Raw genomic sequence first — 24,091 nt, 5'->3', positions numbered from 1 at the left:
GGCCCCTTCGGCCGCCGTCCCTGGGACGGGGCATCACGGCCGGCACCCCCCGTGCCTCAGTTTCCCCCACCGCAGCACCCTGCATCCCAGTGCTTGGCACCGGGAAGCCAGAGCAGGACGGCATGGGGCGGGGGGGGGGGGGACAGCACCCCACGACGACCACCCCGCAGCTCTGGGGCCCAGCCCCAAGGCAGCTGCAAGCAGAGCCGGTGTGTCCCCACTGCCAGGGGTTGAGGACAGGTTTGAGGAGAGCAGGAGGGGAAGGGTCTGGGGACAGAGAGACCAGGGGTGCAGGAGGTGATGGCTGCTGTTGCCTCACTGCTGGGCAGAAGGGTCTGGTGGCTCCTGGGGACAGCGGAGCTGGTGGCACACAGGTGATGGCGGGCCCTCAGCTTTTGCAGCAGGACAGCCCCAGGCTACCTGCACACCTTGCTACCAGCACAGGACGCAGCCCACCCCCGGTCCTCTGGCCAGCTCCTGCTCCCCCAGCCCAGCAGCCGTGTCCCTGTGGGCCCCAACTGGGCTGTGACCATGCCGCTGGCACCACCAGAGCCCACACCCCCTCCCCAGGGCAGGTTATTGCCCAGCGAGCCCCTCCAGGCTGCCCAGTCCAGCGGGGACCCGCCACCAGCCGCAGCTGCAGCCGCAGGTGGAGCCAGCGCCTGGGGAGGCGGCAGGTGGCCAAGTCCCAGACCACGCTGGCCCCCTGCCCTGCCGGCGCCCAGGCTCCCTGGCACCTCGGGGACCGGACACACCTCCGGCGGAGCGGGGGCTGGAGCTTTCCCTTTTTAGCTCCCTGGCTTGCTGGTGCCAGCCACACTGCAGGACGGCGGCCGGCAAGCCCCTCCGTGGCGATGGAGTGGGCTCCAAACCTGGTAGGTGACTGCACGGTGGCTCAGGGCTTGCTCCTTGTTTTCCTTCTTTAATATAATTATTTGCACGCTTGTTTACGGGTGGCTACCCGGGTTTGTTTGCTTTGGAGATGTATGCTGTGGCCTGCCAGGCCCATCATTCCCATGCCTGGCATGGCGAGGATGCAACAGCCTCGGAGAGCAAAGCTGCGACAGTCCAACCAGACAGTCCGGCACCAGAGGGGGAAAACAGCCCCAGCCGAGTGGTTCCTGCCCCGGGGCACTGCACAGCCATGGGAAGGGCTGCAGGATGGCAGGCAGGGCTGCAGGACAGCGGGCAGGGCTGTGGGACAGTGGGTAGGGTGCAGGGCTGCCTGCGGTCAGCTGCAGGGACACGAATAGCAGGGAGCAGGACTACAGAAAGCAACTTTGTTCACTGCCGGGCAGCCTGCCGGGTGTCAGCACACGGGAGCTCGGCCCTGCAAAGCCGGAGGGAGAAGGAAAGGAAAAAGCATCTTTCTTTCTCTCTCACCATCCCTGGAAGAGAGAGGGAGGGAGAGGAGCGTTTGGATAAAGATCACATTATTGACTGTCTCATCTCTAAAGCTCCTTTTAAACTAGAGGCTGCCCAGGTACAGCCTGAGCTAGGGGTGTACCCATCCCTTCCAGCATGCAGCTGGCTCAGGGTGGGGAAGGGATGGGGCACAGCTTGGGGAGCATGGGCAGGGGCACTCTGGGCAACACAGATTGCCAGCTGCAACCAGGGCAAGGGGCTTTGCAGCCACACACGTCAGCTGGGGCTTGGGCTAGGGGCTCACCACGACTGTGTGCCCACCAGCCCTGCAAACTGCCCTCATGTGCTTCCATGGGTCTCACTCACAGGCCAGCATTGCCCTTTGAGGGTTGCATGTGCCACCCCAAAGTCAACATGGCCCTGCTATCACCCGGTGTCCCATGGGAGGTGGGAGAGTTCCCCTTCCCTGCCAGCCCTGCAGCCTGGGCAGCCACGCACCATCCTCCTTCCTCCTCAGCTTCTCCTCTGCATCTTCACCTTTGCCATGGTCCTGCTCCCCGAGGCGAAGGACCAAAGCAAGGCAGCAAAGGGGAGGAGAAAGGGCCTGGCACGGCCCCCCACAGCCACCCCTGCCCTGGCCTGGGCCCCAGATGACTCCTACACCTCCATGGCAGACTACGAGCACAGCATCCAGGACATGGTACGCCAGCTGAGGAACAGCTCCGAACCGGGAGACACCAAGTGCCAGGTCAACCTGAGGCTCTGGAGGTCCAACCGGAGGAGCCTGTCCCCCTGGGCCTACAGGTGAGCTTGGGGCAGGGACCCTGGACACACGTGTGGTGGCTCCGTGCCGGCAGGTGCTGCGGTGGCCACAGCTCCAGCATTGTGGGGCTGCAGCGGCTGCCGGGGCTGCGATGTGATGCAGCACTGCATTTCACCCCACTGAGGCATTGCCCTGCCTGTCCCCAGCCACCCACCACCCCCATCTCACCATTTCTCCAGCCTCGTCTTGCTTTCCTTCTCCTCCAGCATAAACCACGACGCAACGCGGATCCCGGCAGACATCCCCGAGGCCCGATGCCTCTGCACTGGCTGCATCAACCCCTTCACGATGCAGGAGGACCGTACCATGGCCAGCATTCCCATCTACAGCCAGCTGCCCGTCCGCCGGCTGCTCTGCCAGGTGCCGGGCGAGGTGGGGCACAAGCCCTCCGGGAAGAAGAAGTGTCACAAGAAGTACCAGACAGTCATGGAGACCATCGCTGTGGGCTGCACCTGCATCTTCTGAGGTTGCAGAGCTAACCCCTGCAGCCACGCATGGGCATCTAACCAGCTTGCTCTTGCTTCCCGAGCTTGCCCAGCCCTCTGGTAGAGGGTCACCCGGCTGAGCGTCAGGGTGAAGAGAGCCCTTGTGCAATGCGATGGCAGCTCCAAGAGCTCCCCGAAATCCCCCTGCAGACTCCATCAGCCTCAGCCCAAGCAGCCACTTTGGGGACACCCAGCACGGGGGCAGCCCCCACCAGTCACCCAGCTACACAGTCCCGCAGCTGGCCTCGCAGCGACACCCCGCCCCGAGCCCCCTCACCTCCAGGGAGGAGCTCAGCAGAGCGGGCTGGGGGAACGAGGGAGGCAGCTGCCCCTCAGTCCTTCCAGCTGGGCAGGATCAGGCCTCCTCCCTCCCCAAAATCGACATTTGCCTTCGTTCGCTCCACCAGTGCAACAGCTCTGGGAGCGCCCGGTCCTCCCCAGCCCTCCCCCAAGCTCCTCTGTGCTGGGTCAGGCAGCACAGGGAGCGGGGGAAGTGGAGGGTGGTTCGGGTGGCTTCTGAGGTCCTCAATAAAGTGCATCGCTGGCCCCCGTCTGAGCTGCCCCCTGCCTCGGCCTGTCACACTGCCCCTCTGCCCCTGCCCGCCCGGGGGTGGGTGCTGCCCAGCCTTCTCCCAGGGAGGCTCTTCTGCCCCCCAAAACACAGCTGAGCCCCAGGCTCGGGGAAACCTGGACACCCCTGGAAACAGGGAGCACCCAGCAGCAGGCACCTCTCCTTGCAAGCCAGGACCTGCAACAGCCCACCCCGCATGCCCATCCCCGGGGTGCCAGGCCGGTGAGCAGGGCTAGGCTCCACGCACACGCGGCACGGGACAGACCACAGGACCTCCTGCCCCAGCCAGGGCCAGCCCTGCCACCGAGTTTCCCGGGGGCAAAGCCAGGAAGGTGGGAGAGGCACAGCGGGAGGCAGGCAGCTCGCCGGGGGGCAGGACCCTGTTCCTGCCCAGGGCCAGCACCCATCTGCTGCCGATGCCAGCCAGCCTCGTCCTTGAAAGTCCCCCTAGGTCCCTCCAAAAAATCGATGCGTGGCCATCTTTTTTCATAAGAAAAGGCACGGGCTCCTTCCAGCAGAGCCTGGGGAAGGGGAACAGGGAAACTGGGGCACATGGCAAAGACACGCAGCAACACTGGGCAGGGACTGTATTCCTGAAGGCAAAGCACGTTCAAGTCATCCGGGACACAGCCCGTCCCCTCTCCCCCAGCCCCAAACTCCCTGGTGTCCCCAAGGCAATAAATACTCCCCAGGCTACTACACACAGAAGCTCCCAGCCCACCGCCTCCCCTGGGTGTCACAGCTCGGTCTTCACCTTGTGCATCAAGTCCTTCTGGTCAATTTTCTCCAGGTCCTGATGCCAGCGGTTGTAAGCCAGCAGGGCCACGTTTTTGGCCGCCACCGCTATCATCTCCATGGAACTGGCCACCCACTCCACACCGCTGAGGTAGAAGAGGTTTTCGTGGAGCACGATGGGTGGGAGGGACTTGGCAGCATCGTAGCGGGGATATGCCTGCCACTCTGTCACCTGCACCGAGTAGTAGGACCTGAAGAGGGTCTTCAGCTGCTGCTTGTCCAGTGGCTGCTGGGAGAGGACACGCCACACCGCGGCCTCCTGGGGCTGCTTGCGACGGAAAGCTGCTGAGATGTTGACAGGACAGATGTTGTCCATGGCGTTGAAGAAGAGGTCGGGGGTGTCGGTGGTGAGGATGCTGGCAAAGGGGAAGAGCTTGGGGTCGGGGAAGCCGAAGTAGGAGGAATTGAGGTAGCCGTGCACCACGGAGGTGACGGAGGGCTGGAAGGCTCCGGGGAAGTTGGGGATGGGCGGCTCGAAGTTCTCAAAGGTGAAATTGCTCCTGCTGGGGTGCAGGGGAGTTGTCACAACCACCATGTCATAGAAAGCTGAGCCCTGGCCTTCACTGCCCTCGTAGTGCACCTGGTACAGGGCTCTCCCCTCTGAAAAGAGATGGTGGACAGTTAGGAGTAGCCCTGAGCCCCAGATGGTATTGCCCTGGCCCCCTTTTTTCTAGTATGCTCTCCATCCCCTGGTTTTCCAGTGCACACCAGTGCTGGATCATAGCGTCTGATGGTTATGGATGAGTTGCTGATGCTTTATGGCAGCGGAAAGAAGATTTTATCAAGCCTGTGGGAGAAAGTTTCCAGAAAAGCCCAGCCTAGTGGGGCAAGAAGGACTGGGACAGCACAGCCCACCCCCGAAACCCCAGCTATCCAGCCCTTCTGCTGTGCTGGGTGGGGAGCAAGCGAGCCTGCAACAAGGACGGTGCCACAGAAGAGACCTGAGGGACCTCAGGAGGGAGAGAGGGGAACCTCAGGGCCGAGGTCTGTACTGCAGGGCCCCCACTGGATCGGACAAGGGTAGGAGATGGACAGACCCCCAGGCCCTCACCCAAATGCTTTACCAGGACCAGGATACCCTCCAGCCTCCCAGCACCCTCTCTCTGCCCCAGCATGCCCATGCTGCCACCGCCAACCTCCCACCCCAGTGCCCCCAGACCCACGCCCAGGGTGGTGGCACCCAGAGCGGACCCTGTGCCCAGGCTCACCCGAGCTGTGCAGAGAGATGCCCGTCACCCTGGCCGGGATGACGTTGGCTTTGGTCAGCTTCAGCAGGCCTGAACACACCAGCTTGTTGCCTCCTTCCACCGCCCAGGTGCTACCCTGGGCCCCTGCCAGCAACATGGCTCCTGGGAAGAGGAAGAGGAGGGTGGCTCAACAGCCTGCCCACAGAGGGGACGCTGGGAAGGAGAATCACACGGGGAAGAGAGGGGGTCCCCGGTTTCACCTGCGAAGGCGGGCACCAGCACCGACTGCCCATAGCTGGAGCGCAGGACAGCCGCGATGACATCATCCACGAAGCGCTGCGTGACGCCCACCTCCAGCAAGGACTCGGCCACCGAGCGCTGCGTCATGTTGACAAAGGTGTCACCCCCCAGCGAGCGCAGCAGCTCCTCCAGGCTGGAGAAGGCATAGCCGTGTGCCTGGTACTTGTAGATCCTGGAGGGGACAGAAGCACAGGGTGCCTGGTGATGCCCTGGTGTTGAGGGAGACCTCCTGTGTCCCCCCAGCCCCATGGGCTCTCCTACCTCATGAACTTCTCCATCACCTCCTCCACCCACATCTGCAGGCGCAGGAAGCTGATGCCATAGTGCCACCAGAGCCGGAAGAGGTTGAGCAGGTACCAGTCGGTCTCCTCCAGGACGAAGTGCTCCCCGCTGAATATGGCACTCTTCCCTGCCACCTCACGCCGGTGCTTGAGGCCTGCAGGGAGCAGAGGGGCCCCGGCCCCAGCGGTCTGGCACACCTCGCTGGGGCTGGCTGGCCGCTGGGAAAGGCCAGCGCCAAACTCGGCCGCAGTGGGGATGTGGGCAGAGATGCTCTTTGGAGGAGCATCAGGGAGCACGAGACCCCAGGGCCCTGGGACCCCAGACAGACCCTATATGTTGGGCCATCCCGTAGAGTTGTTGTGCTGCTGGCTGGGACAAACCGGTGGGATTTTGCGAACCCCCTCCCACGCGCTAATTCCACCAGGACCCTTCACCCTGATGCTCTGCTGGGCCACCCCGTCCCTTTCTCTTCCAGGGCACAACAGGGCTGGGGCGCAGGGACAGCAAGGGGTCACCGCGTGCCCGGGGGTGCCGAGGTGGACTGGAAGCAGCCCTCCCCATGACCCCAGGGTGCAGCCCCCAGCCCAGGGAGGGCGGCCACGCAAGCAAGCGCTGGGGCGCCCATGCTCACCAAGGATCTTGACGAAGTCCTGCATGTGGAGGCTGAGGGCGTGGATGGAGGCTCCCCTGCTCTCGTACTGCTGCTTGTTGACGGTGACGGTGGCCAGCCGGCCACCCACGCCCACCGGCTCGTACACGTCCAGCTGCACCTGCGGCCCGAAGTGCTGCTGCAGGAAGTAGGCGACGGCCGAGCCGCCCAGCCCGGCGCCCACCACGGCTGCCGGCAGAGAGGGGCGAGGGTGGCCGGGTCAGCAGCGCGCCCCGAGAGAGCGGGGGCGGAGCGGCTGCCCCCCGCCCGGCCCCCCGGCGGGAAGGGAAGGGGCCAGCGCTGCGTGCGAGGGCGGGGCTGCAGCGGGGGGGGCGGCGGGGACGCCGAGGGGCTGCAGCGGGGATGCGCCGCAGCACGCACCGCTCCCGCCGACGACGGGTGCCGGAGCTCCCCTCTCCCACCCTCGGCGGGCAGGAGGCCGGGTGCCGCCGGTAACCGGGATGGGTGCCCCCTCCCCACCCCGCACGCCCCCCCTCCCCCGCTCCTACCGATGCTGCGCGGCGGGGCGCGGGCGGCGGCGGGCGCGGCCAGGAGGGCGGCGAGGGCCGGCAGGAGCAGCGCGGCGGGCGGCGGGGCCATGGCGCGGACGGCGGCGCGGAGAGCGGGTCCCGGCAGCGCCCGCCCCCGCCCGGCCCGCCCCTTACCGCAGGCTCGGCCCCCGCGCCCCCCGCTGCCGCCCCGCCCCGCCCCGCCCGGGCAGCGGCTCGGCCGCGGCACCGAGCCCGCTCCCGGCGAGCGGAGGCAGCCCCGCCCCGGCGCCGGGAGCCCCGAGCCAGCGCGGCTGCCGGCGGCGAGGCGGGGAGGAGCGGGGCGAGCTCGGGGAGGGGAGCGGGCTTTGTGCCCGCGGAGCGGGGGGTGCACGCAGCCTCGCAGCGGCAGCGGCACGAAAGCAGGCCCTGCGGTACCTTATTTCCCAGCGCTCATCCTCGGAGAGGGACACGGAGGCTCAGAGGAGACCCTCAACATCCAAAAGCGCTGGCTGCAGCACATGAACAACCCCAGGCGCAGCCACAGCGAGGATCCTCGGTGCCCTCTGCTCCTCGCACGCCGGCCGCGCATCAGCAGCATCGCACTTGTAGCCAACCCGATGGCGAACCAAGGCCCAAAATCAGGAGCTTCCTCCTGGCACCATCTCTCTCCCGCCGCAAGCGTGCTGGGGGCCGCGCTGTAGGGCAGTACTGGGCCAAGCTGCTGCTGGAGCGCATTTTCCGCGTGCTCAGTCTGCACACGGGCGACGGCATGGTGCTCAGTACCCGGCTGAGGGGAGCAGGCTGGGTCCCGCGTGGATCATGCATCAGCAAGGGCATTTCAAGCTTTTGCTTGCACTTTCTGCCCTGGGCAAAACAAGGTGCCCAAGAGCAAGCAGCTTGTGCCATGGGGAACCTACTTGGGAGCCTGCTGCTGCTCGGATTACAAAGGATAGCAAAGACAGCAAAAACTCTGGAACAGGTAGGACGTGTAATTACAGACTCAGAGTCTGCTGTAGCCCAGGGCTGGCTCCGTACCAAGTGACAAAATTTAGTTTGAGAACCCATCATCTGAACTTTGTCTCAGGAGAAACACAAGCACAGGCCCCTTCCTTTCCTCCAGCCAGGAGCCACTTCAGAGTTCCTGCGTGGAGGAGCAGGCGCAACCCAGAAACTCAGGCATGAACATTTTGGGGGGGCACAGACTAAAACTACCATTGCTCGGCTCACCCAAGTCCTTACAATGGGCGGTATCAACCCACCAGCACAGGGAGACAAAACAGTTTAAAACACAGCACACAAATATCTTTGCAGCATGCCTCAGGTTTTAACAAGCTCTTACTTAACTGGCCTGATTTCACCATGGCTGTGGGCGACAAGAAATCTGGCTGTACACGCAGCAAAGCTCCTAGGAGGCTGGGTGAGCACCGCTCCCGATCGCCCCAGCAGGAACGGCAGACCGTGCCCTGCTTGCAGGCGTTCTGCAATACCGTGCTGCAAGCAAAATGCTCGTCCCCTTGCTCACAAGCTCCGATGCTTTTCTGCAGATGGAGGTGGCTGCGGTTTGAAAATTCCCAGCTCTCACTGTTGCTGCAGAGAAAAACCAGCAGAGCCAGAAATTACTAACATGGCAGCAGTGTTTCCTGGTCTAGTCTGGTTAGCGAACACCGAGCAATGCCCACACATTTTAGGCAAAATGAGGAAGAGCACCTATAATGGGACATGACCTCCGCGATCATAAGGGCACTTTGCTGGCAGATCTTTAGCACAGAAATATAGAACTCACCCCATAAAGGCCTTTCGCAGAAGCTTTTTTTTTCTAGTGAGAAGCGCCCAGGGGCATTCAGAGCTTCAGGAGAACAAGGCAAGCAAGGCCCACTGACATGGCACCACGTGTTACAAGACTAAGGCAAAACCAGGAACGGAGGCCTGGCTATTTTTGCAGAGGACACGCGAAAGGCGAATGCGATCTGTTACAATCACACCCCTACAGGGAAAGCCTGTTCTTCTCTCCAACAAATCCCTGAAATCATATCCTGCCTGCGGATACCACGAGCGTTAATACACACTGTATATTGAGCCATCCTTAATGGAGCTGCCGTACAGTACGCCTGCTACAACACACTGCACACAAAAGGGGAAAAATGCAGCAAAGCGAAGCTGTGAGAGAACTGAATGGCAAAAATAAAACCAGATGTCAAGATTTCAACTGTTAGCAGAGTTCAGCAGAATGAACCACTGCCAAAGGCTGGCAGAGAGCATTCCTCTACACGATGGTCCATGAGTGGACTTACTGGGAACAGACACAAAAGCAGGCACAGAAGTACCAGAGAACGACACGCCTGGGCAGTTTATCAGTGCAGAATTCCCCAACAACTCACCTGCGTGAGGAAAGATGACATGTATGCATGTGGGCATTTCTTGGAGTCCACCTAAAGGACTGTTAATAACATGTTCAACAAAGTTCTCTAATGCCACGGACTATAGCCCTTATTTTAGACAATTGGATCAGGAATAGAGAGAAACCTTTCAATCCGCAGTCCCACCCAATTAAAGTGGCAGTCGGAATAAGCAGCAGTTTGGGGCAAGGGAAAAAAGGGAAAAGAAGCAACTGCAATTCTTCTTTTTATTAGCAAATGGACAGTATCTGGACATCTAAAGGGAATCAGCCCTTTCCAACATTAACTCAAATGTTGTTGTCAATTACTTGCACCTCTCCCACACTTCAGTCTCTGTCTTTCATACAGCCAGAACCTTTGGGTAAATAAAGAGCACAGAAACACAAAAAGATACAATATATACAGGCTTCCCACTGGCTAAATGGACTTAGATTTTTGGAGATTAGCAACGCTTTGTTCATTTGACTTTGCAAGTAATATCAAAACATCTCAAGTTTTAAAATAAAAAAATACTACAATATTCACATATAATACTTAAATACATTTGTTTAAAAATTAAAGGACTTCTAATAGCTATTGATTTATCACAGCTGTCTCTTTCAACAGAAGCTCTGCTGATGAAGCACTGAGAATTTCAGGTTCACGAAGCAACATTCACATTCTGCACTGCTCCTGGTCAGAGTTAAGACGCTGCCACGCTCACGAGACAGTGCCACTGGAGACTCGTCCAGGAGTTCAACTCAAACATGTCCCACTGATGGGGTACGGCAAGGTCACAGAACAAGGCAAACGCCCATGTTCAGTGGGGCTGCCCACTTCCCAAGAGCAGAAATGCAGGTCCACACATCACCATCACATGCATGTCTTATCTAGTTGTCTGCATTCCCAGCTTGAGCTCTTCAGTTCATGGCTGGGCGAACAGAGTGGAAACGAGTAAGAGGTATGTGACACTGCCTCTCCTCTGCTATTCCGTCCCTGCTAACCTACTTCTGTGTTTTATTAAATAGTCATTGAATAAAGTGACTGGAGAGAAAAAGCTCATGGGTCCGTCTCCTCTCTGGTGTAACTCTGCAGAGTGCAACGGAACCGCACCAACGGGGACTCTGCCCCACCGTGCTGAGTGTGCAAGCTTTACACAAACAGGGAAGACAAGGGAGCAAGAATCTACAAAGAAATTAAATCCACCCTTACGCAATCTCATCCACGATAAAAGAGATCATTAAGTGTGCTTGAAAGGCAAGAGAATCAAATTTTGCCTAAGAAATCCAGATTCTGTGATGGAATCCAGGTTTGGTTATTTCACTTTCACTTCACTATTCAAAGGAAGCAGAAATTAGGACAAACAACAGCTACAGTATTTATCTCTTTGGTAACTTCTGTAAAAGAGTCTCTAAGCAATGGGTACATCTTACAGTAATCATCATAAAAGCCCGATAAGATCCTGTAGAAGTTTCATAGACAGAAAAAACTGGGGCATGAACAGGGAAAATCGCTTGTCCAAGCTTAAATGGGGCCTGTAGGAGGGTGAGAAAGACTGCACAGCAACTGGATCCCTCAGATTCCTGCTCTAGCCACACACCAGTGCCTCAGTGAAAGCGGATCCCAGATACACAAGCTGAATCAATAACCTCTTATTACAGACAGAAGGTCTGGAGTGCATTTTAAGGTATTTCTTTAAGGCAAAAATGGGTGCATACTAGCTGAGGAGACAGGCAGGCTTGGCAAATAGTCCGAAGGCAGACCAAGCAGCTGTACTATACTTTCAGAGTCAAGTGGCTCCGTGGGTCAGTTTAAAGAGGGTTTGGATCCCATCACTTCTGTTCACACGCTACTTTTAAATCTGGCTCAGGTAAGCTGCAGCCTTTATGACACAAAACTACCTGTTGTGTAAAATGGCTTTGCTTTTGTTTAGTTCCTTATAAATGAAGTTTCACATTCAAAGTTAGTTTCCATAACCAGCTCTCCCCTCCTATTGCAAAAAGACTCAGCTGACATAGCAGGTGCTGAAGAAGCAGCAGAGAACCCAACTGCTCCTGCCAGCTGAAGACACAGTTTCCTCAGAACAGGCTGCAGGCAGTCTTGAGGCAGAACAGCAAGACTTGCATCGCCACATTTCATATTTTATCTGTTCTTTGTCTTGAGTAACAGCGTAATTTGGTGACCCAGTCAGCATGTAGACCAGCAAAACAACGAACAGGAAGTCCTGTGTATCTCTGAAATTTCCAACAGCATGATAAAACAAGAGCACTGAACAAGAGTTTTGTCCAAAGTGATCTAATGCTGCCATGAAGCACTGTTTCAGGGCTGAAATATGAAGTACCTGCCTGAAAACCTAACTACGCAGAGGCAGAAAACCGCACTTCAGAAAGCATCCACTACCGAGTCACGCACACACGGCTGTCACTAAAGCAGCTTGCATGGAGCATATTAGAAATGTGCATCTTCCTTAAATTTCTGGAATGACAACCAACTAGCTGCACATAGTCTCCCCAGATGAAAGACTGTCGATAGCTGCTACTTGAAGGCTGCAGTAATCTTGAAGTCCACCACAAAAGGATTATGCAACTGAAGCCTGCAAATGAATGGAAGAATAAGCTTTCTTCCAAACCAGTGATAGCATCCACCATAAGTAAAGAGTTTTTGGAAGTGCATCTCAAATAACTGTCAGGCCACAGATCCAATTCCAGAAAGTAGAAAGGCAGGAATTAATGAATCAGTAAGAAACAATCTGAAAACAACCATTCCTGCCTTGGTTTCACATAGTGCAGACCATAGGCTGGTTTATGTAACTCTTCTACCATTATACTGCTTGCTGCTCTGTAGAGGGTTAAATTCTGATCTTACTTGGTGACTGCATCCTTTCAGCTGAGATAAATGGACTCCCAGGCAAAAGGACCACTGGGAAATACATATGCCGTGCTGTGACAACATACCTCCAACTAAGAGGACGGCTTGAGGTCAGCTTTCACTTCCTCAGCCTTCTGCTTCTCTTGCTTTCTTGTCACTGCTGCTAGAATTGGTTCAAGGGCACTTGAGACTTTTAGTAGAAAAGATTTTTCTCCTTGCGTCAAAACCCAAGAGGTTTAATATTTACTATTGCCACACAAAAGTAGAATCTGAATGTGAACTGGAAGTTAGTGTTATCCAGCTACCATTACTGGAGAACTGAGAAAATAAAACAGTCCAGATTTCCTGCTCAAGGGCACATCTCCATTTTGCCAGCAGCTGCAACAAAGAGCATACAGTTTATCATGCTTGAAAGCTGCACAAATACCCATCAGGGAAGAGAGATTACTCTCCTCTAAAATATACTTTTTGGTTGGAGAAAGAGAGATTTGAGAACAGTTTTCTGGCTCCACCAGGAACCACAACTCCCTGTTTTACCTTTAGGAACAAGGAGGCAAGCTGAAGTTTTACCTGGAGAACAAATATTAACACGTTAAAGTCTGACCTAACAACTGAGTTCTCTTTAAAACCTCATCCCTATTCAACTGTAGTACAACCGAGAGTTCATCCATTTGGGATTGTTTTCCTGAAGTGACATGAGAAAAAGCTGCCCCTAAATGTCATTTCAAGTGATCATCTTCATCCCCACCTGAGGGGTCTGGAGACAAGGGAAGACACCAAAACCAGCCTGATAATAATACTCAGCCCTTTGGGCTTTTCCTCTTCTGAGTGCTTTGCAAAGAAAAGGCCTCACCACTTCCCTGTGAGGTAGGTCAGTAAGTATTATTATATTCCCTTAATACAGATATGGAAACTGAGGCAGAGAAGTTACTTTCCTGAAGGCCACTGCAGGAGTCTGTCTCAGAGATGGAACCGGGAGACAAGATTCCTTAGCTCTCAGAGAATTTCCCTTTCTCTCCCATATCTCCCCTCTTCCCCATACAAGCCTCAATGGAGAAATGAGCAATGGAGAAAGGGGCTACAGTGCCACGTTTCTGACAAATAGCAGGATTCCTAGTACTACTCCACATACTCCAAAAAGGATTCTTAAATATACAAGTACCTTAGAATTAATGGCAAAATGACTGCGCACGTTATAAAGAAGCCAACATACAATACAAACCTAGCTTAATAAATAAGTAAAGACATGCAGCTGCAGTTGCGACTGAGTGCTGAGGGACCCTCAGCTCAGTAAGGTCCCAGATGCCAACGGGTAAGCTCACGTCATTCCTGTGACTCTACTGCCACGCCGACGAGTGCGTGTCTGATAGTGCGACCATGGAGTTTATAGCCATCCTGAGTCACCAGTGCTATTGTGCCTGGCTGCATTCCCTCGGCTGGTACATGGCAGACTATTTCATGGTCATATGGATCATATTTGCCACCAACAGGGTTCATCTTCTGAAGGCCATGTTTGGCAAATACACTTTGCAATTTGGCCTCTATGAGAGAGAGGCCTTCATAGATTTTCTTCAGGGTTGGATTTGGATTAGTAGGCTCTGCTTCTTCTGCAGCACTCTCGGCAGTCTTCTCCAAGATATCTGCTACCTCCACAAGGTCCCTGCAGAAACTCTGGATCCCTATGGGCACAAAGAAGCAAGAAGTAAATGAAAGGCAGTTTAGAGAACATAAAGAGCTACAGCACCAATGACAGGCACAAAGTCACAGAAGTTTGAAAGCACCTTTAAAGCTGCTAATTGATTTGAACCATTACTTTAGTGAGAGCAGACAGTGTCTTCTATATCCTGTAGCCAAAGTTTTATCATTACATGGGTAGTAATCTGAAGAATCCCCAAATCAAGGTATATGCAGGAAAGGTACATCTATACACATCAACACACATACATATATGTTAACAAAGCAGAGCATTAGCATTTCACTCCAAAAAGTTCTTGCAACTAAGACGTGTCATTTAGGACACTGTTCCACAGTCCCACAGATATAAATGTTTTGCCACGCAACTCACACAACTGCCTGTGCACACGGAAAACAAACACAATGGGGGGAAGTAAAAATACTACATGACCACTCAAAAGTGCATCCACAATTTTGTTCATAAGTTAAAACCACTGTAGAAGGAATGAGCAAAATGGTCCTTGGGTTGGTCATGAAAAGTCATGCAGTCTTTTTCATTCGAAAAATGGGTTTAGATCAGATACCTTTCCAGAAGCGGTGTACTACACAGTGCAGAAATTTCAGGAAAACCAGCCTCCCTCAATTATATAGATGCCATAACTAACTTACTGGAAAGACACATTAGGAAAACAGAGAAAGAGAAACAATAGTTTGGTGCTGTCTATACCTGTACATACATGTTTAAACATGCACAGAATGAAAAAGCATGAAGAAGCAGCAATAAAGGAACAGACAGAAGCAGACCAATTACCAACCATTTCATAGAATCATAGAATCATTTAGGTTGGCAAAGACCTTTAAGATCGAGTCCAACTGTAAACCTAATACTGGCAAGCCCACCACTACACCATGTCCCTAAGCACCTCATCTACACATCTTTTAAATACCTCCAGGGATGGTGAGGCAACCACTTCCCTGGGCAGCCTGTTCCAATGCTTGATAACCCTTTTAGTGAAGAAATTTTTCCTAATATCCAATCTAAACCTCTCCTGACACAACTTGAGGCCATTTCCTCTTATCCTATCACTTGTTTCCTCTTGCACCAGAGTCTGTTTTAGTGCTCTACAGACCCCCATGCCTCACTCCATCAGCAACTTCTAATAAAGAACCTAATTTTTCTTCAGGTCTGAAGCATACTACATATAAAATTCAAAGAGCTCAAAAAAACCCTCTTAAAACCAACAGTGCTGATTATCCCAGAACTTGACAGCCATTTTACAGCACAATGGGTAGAACGGTAAGAAAAATACAGCAGCTCTAATTTCAAAGCTACTGGAACTAACTAATTTAAAACCTTTTGAGATTCATGCATTGTGGAGAATAACAGTTTCTCATTCTCAGAGATGATGCTGGCAGAGTGCAATGGCTAAACAGCAGTTTCTTCGCCCTTCACCTGCCTCCATTGCCAAAGCTACAAATCCAGCTCACTTCATTGATGCTAAAATAGTTATTATAGAAATTTTAAAGAACATCTGATATAGGAACTGACAACCTTTGTCCCAGGCAGGATCTACCTCCTAAAAGCTAGAGCAGAAGAGAAGAGGCTGTTAATACAGTAAAGGAAATCACAACCTGATGACACAGCTGAGATGAAATACACCCTGCCAGAGCCAATTCACAGCATACAGAAGAACTTGTAATTTCAACCAAGTCAGCAGAACTACACTCAATTGCACCAGGCCTATTTTATTAGAAAAAGATCACAAAACAGTCACTGAGATAAACCTGATAGGACACAGCTGGACGTACAGAAAAAAGAGCAAGTAAGCCCAGATATCAATAGTCCAGGCCAAACATCATGCCAGAGTTTACAATGAACAAGGGCAGGATGAGGGGAGAGAAAAGCTGTTGGTCAGCATTTTATGCTCAGGCAAGCAGGCAGGCCACCGCCGTAACCACAGCTCTGCCTCACTTTTCTTACCAAAGAGCTTGGCATCTTCCACAAACTTTTGCGTTCTTCTCCGGACATTCTCAGAATCTGCCAAGGCTTTCCGGTATCGCTCCTGTAACCACAATAGCAAGGGGAGATATCAAACAAGGAAGTAAACCTATTTTCTGACAAGTTGGCAATCAATCCCTTAGAAATACTTTAAAGAGAATCCACTTCATGTCAGAAGGTTGTGCTGGGCTCCTGCGTTTTCATTCCATGCAAACCTGAGTCCCTCTCCTACTGATTAATCAGCACAACTTCGACTCCCTCAAAAGACCCAAGTGAAGGCCAGAAGCCTTCAGGGCGCAAGCTCAATTGAACACCGCATTGTCAGGCTGATGCTTTTTGCATGACTCACTGTGGCTATTGAGACACTCTTTTCTCTAGCAGGCAAGTTGGCAGTCTCAGCAACAGATCTGCAACTAGCTGATTTATTGCTTGGTGCAGTAGTACTCTCAGGTCGACAATCTCCAGAATTGCCTGCCCAGTGCTGTGGTATTTAATCCTCTCCTTAGTCACATCTGTTCTTCAAAGTCCCTATTAACAGCATCCCTACCATTTCCATGGCATCACTGTCGCTAAAGAGGACTTTCCTTCTCGGACAATCTGGATCCGGTGTGACACAATATGCGATGCTAATCGGAATGAAGCTACTGCCATTCCCTCTGTATAATGCTGTGAAAGAATTGACCAGACCATCTCCAACACACAGGTTTGCCTGCCAGGATCATGCTATCAGTGTCTTGCTCCTAGGTACTACTGACAGATAGCATTTCTGGGGAAGGCAGCCTGTACTTTCACAGTGCACCCTCTCACACTTAGAGCACAGCTGCTTTGAAGGCTGCCATAGCACAGCGGCATTGTGTGCGTGTTATAGGGCTTACAGAAACAGCTAGGGCCGAGAGACAGACCAAGTCAAGGGGACTGAGCAAAAGACATCGTGATGCCACCAGCAGCATACTCACAGTTAAATCCCGGACTTGTTCTTCCAATTTGATGGCTTTGTGCTGTAAGGCACAGTCAGAAAGGGGATGCTTGGGCTCATCACGGGGATCTTCTGGGCCACACTCGTCTCCTGTACTTCTCTGCTGAGCTGCAGTGCTGAAAACACATGGGGACCCCCTGAAATACAAACTAGTGACAAAGAAGGATAGTTAAGTAACAACAGGGTCAAAAAGAAGAATTCTAGTTTAGAGTCATTACTAAAAGCAGGCTCTCTTAAAAAAGGTACGTAGGATTCTAGATAAAATTTTAGCTCTTTTCAGAAAATATGGACAACTAGCAAAGAAACACAGAGACACAGATGTTTTGAAAAATTCTTTTATTTTAGACTCACATGTCACTACAGAGGCTGACGCCACTTCTTCGACATACCTTGAAAAGAGTCATATTTTCACAGAAAAACAAGATGTGGGTTGCATTTTGGTGACCTCCTAGTACTGGACAACAAACTTCAGAAACATTTTTGCAAGGTAGTCTTGAAAAGGAGGCAAGTTTTTACAGTTATTTAAAAAACCCCAAATGTTCTGAGCAAAATTCAGTAAGATCCGCAAACACATGGCACTTAATAAGATAGGCAGGCAGAGCCTAGCCTGCTACCTAAGATGGTACGGTGACCGCAAAAGGGCAAGTCACACCAGTGGAATGGCTGTGAATTTCTGCGGAGCAATTCAACAAGCAAGGAAAGACATACACATTTCAAACTGCTGGCTAATGGAGGATCCAGTTCTCAGATGCTCTGACCCGTTTGTTCTCCTGGGTGCAAAAAGACATAGTATTTGGTGCATTCAGTTTTCCTCCTACTGAGTGAGAAAGAGGAAAGTTTGAACCTTTTGCCAATCAGTTCTTCTTACAAAGTAGCAATGCTAGACTGTACCCAGCTTTCACGTCCACAGCACAAACAAGTTAAGAAACCAAAGAGAACTGTCAGAGACGTGACCAAGTTGTGTGCAGCCCAAATATTCTGAGGCCTTCCGCCAGGACCTTCACAGCACCATTAGCTGTGTTTGGAAAAGGGACTGAACATGCCGACTAAACATGCCAACTGAAAATTGTCCCTAATATTCCCCAACTGTTCTAAGCACTTCAACTGTTTTTATCTCTGCTGGCAATGAAAGAGTCCCAAAGGCAAAAAAACTCAAAACAAGCCCAAGCCTCAAGTGCTGAAGCCTACCTTATTTCCAATGACTTTTTCATCTTAAATACGCTTTTCAACTAAAAAGCACACCCATCGCTGGTTCGTGTTGGTACAGCAGGTGGAGCTCATCCAGGAGGCTTACACCACAACTTGCAGATGAAAGAGTCAGATAATTGGATTGAGCTGTATAAACACCGCCTAGGTGCTTAGCAGCCTGTTCTATACTGTAACAATCTCACAGGTTTCCCAAAAACTAGATAATAGAAGTCTGGCTGAAAACAGTTTGGCCAGAAGATGATCAAACCCAGCATGCTAGACACTTTGAAAAATAAAGTAAATATTTTTCACTTCGTTCTGTTCTTTTCCAGAAAGCCCTTCACCTGTGGTAACAATGCTGTCACTCCAAGAGTGAAACCAAGAGTTTTCACTCCCCTTCCCACACCACTTGCTTTTACGAACCGACCTAGACAGGACCCATTCCCGCCAGCATGAGGCCAAAGCGTCAGTCCACCTTCCTCTCACACCTTACACCAGGAACAGAGTGCAGAAGAAAGTTCAATTTGCTCCCAAACCAGCTCCATTCAGGAAACATTTTAGTATGCACTTAACAAGGAAGGGTGTCTCCTTTTTTGGGAACACCTGGGCTCTTCCTCTGAGCAGGGCTTTCAACATCCCCTTTAATAGAGGGTTTTGCATATACTAAGTGCGCATCTACCGAGTGAAATGCAGCATGGCACAGAAATCACTGCACTGGCACAGACTCAAACTTCTGTGTTTATACAGCACAATTCAACACTGCACAGAGATGCTAATTTTCGCCCCAGAATCGATATAGCTGAGTTCATGTTACCAGGCCTGCACCATTAAGCTTTCTTACTTTTCAGCAAGGCTATATTGCTCGGGTACAATGTCACAGAAGTGCACAGCTTTTGTTTCTGGGTCTATCAAATAGGTCATGCAATGTAAGTGTTGTTCAGCAATCCAGCTAAGCTCAGCTTACAGTGGCAACTGGGAGGGACAGGTTTGCTCCCCTTATTCCAGTACTGGAGCTGTGCAGAACGAAGGTTCAGGGAGTTAAACCAGCTGAAAGCTAACCCTACAAAACAAAAAGACTTTTCTGTCTGTGTCCCTGAATAGGTTTGCTGACAGATCAGATGAGTGCAAGTGCCAGTACAAAAGAGAAGACAAACACGTGAAGTCTGGTGAGATGTGGGAGGGAGACTGTGGGGAAGGGAAGAGGTGTCCCCCTTTGGGTGGCAGCCAGGGCTTAGACTGGCTCAGCTCCATGACCAAAGCAGAGTTTAAGAGATTTATATCTGCCCAAAGACCTCCAAGCATCTCCTATCACTCCCTGCTTAGCAGCCCAGACGTTCCCTCATTTTGTCTTTAATACAAGGTTGCTACATGTCCCACAACTAATGACAAATTTCCTTTCCCCACCTGAAGACATTTGCATACGAAATTTTTTATGAAGTGGGTACTTCAAACAAAATCTGTATGTCAGACTGCTCCTTTTCAACACATTACATGCCAAATACAAGTCGGAAAGTGCTCTTGCTACATACACTTGCTCTGGAGTAGGACATTCCTCGCACTAACAGTTAAAGAACCAGGCGAGGGGCTGCCACCAGGCTCTTTTCAAAAAGCTGCCCAGCCACTGCAGTTCTGGGTACCAGGAACGCCAACACAGAAGAAACCCCTGCATTTTAACCCTGGTTGCAGAAAGATCTGTTTGGGGCATGAGACCCCATCTTGAATGATTTTTAAGATGCTTGTCACATTTGTGTTGTTGGCTGATTAACACAGCACTTTTTCAAAGTCAGACTAAACTGGAGGTGGGGACAGAGAAGTACCCCCTTCAACAAGCCTTCAAAAATCAATCCATGAAGCTTTTACCAACTGTAAAACTTTCTTTGTAAATAAAAGGTGTGTCTGTGGCAAGCACCAACTACAAGCTTTGTCCTTTAACACCTCACATTTCATTTACAGAGCTGCAGGGATGGAAATTAGCCATGCTACAGATGAACAGAAGAACCTGAAAGGCAGCTGAGAAAGCAGCCTTGCTAGGCACCTCACAGGTTAGATTCCTTGTGTCTTAGAAAAGCTATACAAATGAGTTAACTCTTTTGCATCCAAGAAGCAAAGGTTAGTGAGTCACTTCCCTCTGCAAGTGCTTTACACTACACGAATGGGTGTGTTTCGATGTGTAGGAAGGAGAGGGGCATGAATGAGCTGGTGCCTCAGCTACAGGGACCTGCCTACGTGAAGCAGAGAGCTGCCTGCATGGACTCCTTTCTCCAGCCTGTGAAACCAAGTCACAGAACACTCCCCCGTGCAGTGAAATGCCCCAGGTATCACGTGCTGTTCAGACAAGCCTGCCTTAAACGTTGTAGGCAAGAAACAAGAACCACATACTGACTCCAAAGGGAATTCTTAAGAAGGACTATTACGCAGAATTGAAAATGCCGCTCAATTTACTTCTTTCTCCCAGATGAAAGAAATACTCCACTAAAAAGGGCAAGTGCTATTTACAGTCCGTCCACTGCACTGTGCTCCATCTTCTAAACACAGTTGTGATCACAGCTGCCCTAAAAATAGCAGAAATCCCACTGGAGGAAGTTGACACATCCTGAAGTGACAGACACGTGGAAGTCCCAGAGCGTGTCAAGGGATTATACAACTAACTGGTTATACAAAAAGATTTACAAACTGATGTCACAGAAAGCCAAACAGACAGATGTAGCCGAGAAGTTGATTGTATCCATATGGCTTAAGCCAGTTGTCCTTGAAGATGAGAATTTAAATTATGAGAACAGGTCTCTGTGGTCAGACCAACAGTATCACCTCTTTCTGGAGCACAGGCACAATACCCCACCACCCCAAACTGCATCTGTCATGTTCCTTCTGAACACAAGGGTCCTACCCCACCTCTCCTTAAACACTTCCTCCTCCTCCTCCCAAATCAGCATGACAAAGAACACAAGTGCTGAGACACACAGAAACACCTGCATCAGTGTTTTAGCTCTGATGAGCGTGCCTTGGAAGGAAATCTCCTAATTACCCCCAATTACTGCACTCTGTTTCATCAGAGAGTGATACCAGAGATTAATACCATATGGATTCCTCTTTGATGAAACTGCAGAACAAACTTGCGCAGCGCACCTTAACACAGGATGGCTGTAAACCGGGCAGTAGGCTCCCAGACTACAGCTAGTCCAGGGTAAGAAGTCCCCGAGATGCGTACAGCGTGGGTGTCTGGGCCCCACCACCCAGCTGTACGGAGCCGCTCCTGTTGGCTGCGACGCAGGCACGGCTACGCAGAACTCGCCTACAAAGAGGAGTTTCACACTGACGGTCGGTTCTGGTGATCCTCCACAAAGGAAGCCTGTGCAGCTCCCATCAGGCAAAGGCACCTCTTTCGAGCTTGGCACACATTTTGAGAGGAGCAAAGCAGTTTTTGCACATATAAGAGCATATGAGAAAGGAAGGACTTTCAGACATGTATCTTTACATTTAGTCCCAAACACAGTTGCTTCTATTATGTGCCGCAGAATTATTTTATTGCACTTAAGCGGTCTTTTCAGGCTTTTTCCCAGGGGAAAAAAACCCTCTAGAATAAGCTAACATGAACTTTGATTTTTTTTTTTTGTTTCACCTGGCCACAAACACAGATGCTTCTATTATGTGATGCAGAATTACTTTATTGCATTTAAATGGTCTTTTGGGGTTTTTTTTTGTCCAGAGAAAAAACTCTAGGATAAACTAACATGCATTTTGACATTTTCTCTTTTCGCCTGCCCACATTTCACTCAAATAACCAAAGGACCTCTTATGGATTTCACTTTTATAAACCATACTCCACAACATCCAAAACTATGACTGGACAGCATTTTTCTGGCTAAATATTGACACAATTAAATGGACCCTCTTCCCTCGACTATCCAAAACACGCTGAAAGTACAGGTGCTGCACAGCTACCAAAAATCAAACCTGAGGAGCACGTTAAACATACAGCCCACAAATAAATGGTTGAGACGGGCAAGAAGAGGCGCAGAAATCACCCCTGGATACGTGTAACGGCAGGAAACGGCGTCGCAACGTGACTTAAGACTGACCACAGAAACGCTTTTCCCTGAAAACGAAAATGACTTTTTCCTCAAAACGTCACTTTTCCAGGGAAGAGCTGGCTTATCGAGAGCCTAGTTGCATTCCAGGCCTTCTGAGGAGCTAAGGGCCGGTAGAGACCTCCGGGGGGGATGGCGGCCTACGCCTCCACGGGCGCCCCGAGCCCGGGCCCGCCGCGGCGCCTCGTCGCCGCCGCCGCTCTACGGCGGCGGCGGCGGCGACGAGGCGCCGCGGCGGGCCCGGGCCCGGGGCGCTGCCACGTCTCGCACCGAGCCCGCCACAGGAGGGGAGGGGTCAGCGCCGCGGCCGTTGGCGACCGTTAACGGCTGAGGCGAGGGGACGACACAGCCCCCCTCACGTACCTGCCGCGCCCCGGCGCGCCGAGGACGGTCCCGAAGCGCCGCAGGGAGCGGGCGGCCATCGCCCCGCAGACCGACCGACGGACTGACTGACGGACGGAGGGGAGCGACGCGCCGGCGCCGCCCGCCAACTACAGCTCCCAGAAGCCCCTGCGCGGACTACGAGTCCCGGCAGGCAGCGCGGCCTCGGCGGGGGCCTGGTTCGGTGCTGCGGGCATGGCGGGCCCGGGACGCGGGGCTGGGGCTGGGAACTGCTCATGGTGAATAAACATTAAAAAAAACCTCAAAGCCTGTGCCAAGCGTGCCTTTTAACTGAGGACTAACTCCACGGGGGCCCTACGGGAAGGATGGGGAGGGACTCTTCGTCAGGGGGCGTAGTGATAGGATGAGGGATAACGGCTTTCAACTGAAAGACCGTCGATTCAGATCAGATAGAAGGAATAAATTCTTCACTATGAGGGTGGTGAGGCACTGGAACAGGTTGCCCAGAGCAGCCCCCTCCCTGGAAGTGTTCAAGGCCGGGTTGGATGGGGCTTTGAGCACCCTGGTCTAGTGGAAGGTGTCCCTGCCCATGGCAGGGGGGCTGGTACTGGATGGTCTTTAAGGTCCTTTCCAACCCAAACATTCTATGCTTCTATGATGTGCTTTCGTGCACTGTGGTGGTCCAGCTCCATTTCTTCCCACTGTGGGCACAGGCTCCTCATTTCTTTAGCAGGAGAGGTGATACTTTGAGGAGAGGCTTTTTACCCATTTCTGAAAAGTGACAGAGGACAGTGCGGCTCCAGGTCCCAGAGGGGACAGAAGCAGTGACAACCGCCATGGGGAAGCTGCTACTAAGAAGAGGACAAGTACCATCAGGAACGGAGCCTTCCTGCACCTCGTCCCTGGGAGATGGGGAGCCCCTTCAGCCTGGGCAGCAGGCAATTAAGCTCACGGCTCTGAGCCTAACTGCAGTCACTAACGTGGCATACGAGATTCACCCAGCCTGCCTGCCCCAGCAGCCACTGCCGCAGGGGTGCCGAGCCCACCCTGGCCCATTCCACTACGAGCAGGAGTAATTTACCCACTGTGCTCCCTACAGTCAGTGGAAGGGGCATGCCAGTGCCAGCGTTTTTATTAAAAGCTGCTTACCTAGTTACTAACAAGAGGGCTTTGAAAGAGTGAGCTCCAAAGGTTAATTGTGGCAGTTGTTAGCATGAGTGGGCGACGGGCCTGCTCCCTTGTTCCCGGCACAAAAGCCTGGGCCTTTCCTTTTTATTCCTGTCCCTTGTTTCTGCCTGTGCTAAATGACCTTCCTCTATTTCTCTTTTCTGTTCCAGTCCCCTCATTTGAAAGCACCTTTTTTTTTTTTTAATTTTTAAACTTCCCTTCACTCCATTTTGACCACATGCCTTGGCAAACCGTGTCTGACTGCAGCAGCAATAGTGAGAATGCGCTGTTGGCCAGGAGACAACCCCCTGCTTTCCCTGCTCCCCCGAAAGCTGGCATGGGGCTAGGGCAGAGAGAGCCAGGCTGCCTCCAGCCTCAGCCCTTTGCAGCACTTCTAAGCTGTTTAGCAAGGTTGAAAGGTATTCACTGTTAATTTGCTTTCAAATGCTGACACTCGAGCTTAGTT

At 52.4% G+C, this 24,091-nt stretch overlaps 3 protein-coding genes across 3 annotated transcripts; 1 reads left to right on the top strand and 2 right to left on the bottom strand.

The window, feature by feature from the left end:
* The first annotated feature begins 854 nt into the window (after positions 1-854).
* Positions 855-2,653, top strand: IL17B (interleukin 17B). Its single transcript, XM_009485942.2, has 3 exons — positions 855-875; positions 1,883-2,169; positions 2,395-2,653. Exons 1-3 carry the CDS (start codon positions 855-857, stop codon positions 2,651-2,653), a joined length of 567 nt encoding a protein of 188 aa, XP_009484217.2.
* Positions 2,654-3,980: 1,327 nt separating this feature from the next.
* PCYOX1L (prenylcysteine oxidase 1 like) lies at positions 3,981-7,057 on the bottom strand. The gene is made up of 6 exons (XM_075715518.1): positions 6,967-7,057; positions 6,440-6,646; positions 5,788-5,962; positions 5,487-5,698; positions 5,248-5,388; positions 3,981-4,639 (listed from the first exon to the last, which is right to left on the bottom strand). Exons 1-6 carry the CDS (start codon positions 7,055-7,057, stop codon positions 3,981-3,983), a joined length of 1,485 nt encoding a protein of 494 aa, XP_075571633.1.
* Positions 7,058-9,524: 2,467 nt separating this feature from the next.
* GRPEL2 (GrpE like 2, mitochondrial) lies at positions 9,525-22,538 on the bottom strand. Its single transcript, XM_075715033.1, has 4 exons — positions 22,480-22,538; positions 16,821-16,989; positions 15,847-15,928; positions 9,525-13,870 (listed from the first exon to the last, which is right to left on the bottom strand). Exons 1-4 carry the CDS (start codon positions 22,536-22,538, stop codon positions 13,515-13,517), a joined length of 666 nt encoding a protein of 221 aa, XP_075571148.1. The 3' UTR covers positions 9,525-13,514.
* Positions 22,539-24,091: the final 1,553 nt, after the last annotated feature.

This window comes from Pelecanus crispus, chromosome 8, assembly GCF_030463565.1.
Source record: "Pelecanus crispus isolate bPelCri1 chromosome 8, bPelCri1.pri, whole genome shotgun sequence".
NCBI classification, from domain to species: Eukaryota; Metazoa; Chordata; class Aves; order Pelecaniformes; family Pelecanidae; genus Pelecanus; species Pelecanus crispus.
Note: the sequence above shows the minus strand (reverse complement) of the source record. Positions and strands in the feature narration are given on the sequence as shown.

Excerpts from the sequence above, each read along its gene's own strand:
- IL17B (XM_009485942.2), top strand. The coding sequence starts at position 855 with ATGGAGTGGGCTCCAAACCTG. Across the intron at positions 876-1,882 it reads TGGAGTGGGCTCCAAACCTG|CTTCTCCTCTGCATCTTCAC; the intron begins GTAGGTGACTGC and ends CTTCCTCCTCAG. Across the intron at positions 2,170-2,394 it reads CTGTCCCCCTGGGCCTACAG|CATAAACCACGACGCAACGC; the intron begins GTGAGCTTGGGG and ends CTTCTCCTCCAG.
- PCYOX1L (XM_075715518.1), bottom strand. The coding sequence starts at position 7,057 with ATGGCCCCGCCGCCCGCCGCGCTGCTCCTGCCGGCCCTCGCCGCCCTC. Across the intron at positions 5,963-6,439 it reads GGACTTCGTCAAGATCCTTG|GCCTCAAGCACCGGCGTGAG; the intron begins GTGAGCATGGGC and ends TGCTCCCTGCAG. Across the intron at positions 5,699-5,787 it reads GTGATGGAGAAGTTCATGAG|GATCTACAAGTACCAGGCAC; the intron begins GTAGGAGAGCCC and ends TGTCCCCTCCAG.
- GRPEL2 (XM_075715033.1), bottom strand. The coding sequence starts at position 22,538 with ATGGCCGCCCGCTCCCTGCGGCGCTTCGGGACCGTCCTCGGCGCGCCG. Across the intron at positions 16,990-22,479 it reads GGCGCGCCGGGGCGCGGCAG|TTTGTATTTCAGGGGGTCCC; the intron begins GTACGTGAGGGG and ends CTTTGTCACTAG. Across the intron at positions 15,929-16,820 it reads AACAAGTCCGGGATTTAACT|GAGCGATACCGGAAAGCCTT; the intron begins GTGAGTATGCTG and ends TTGTGGTTACAG.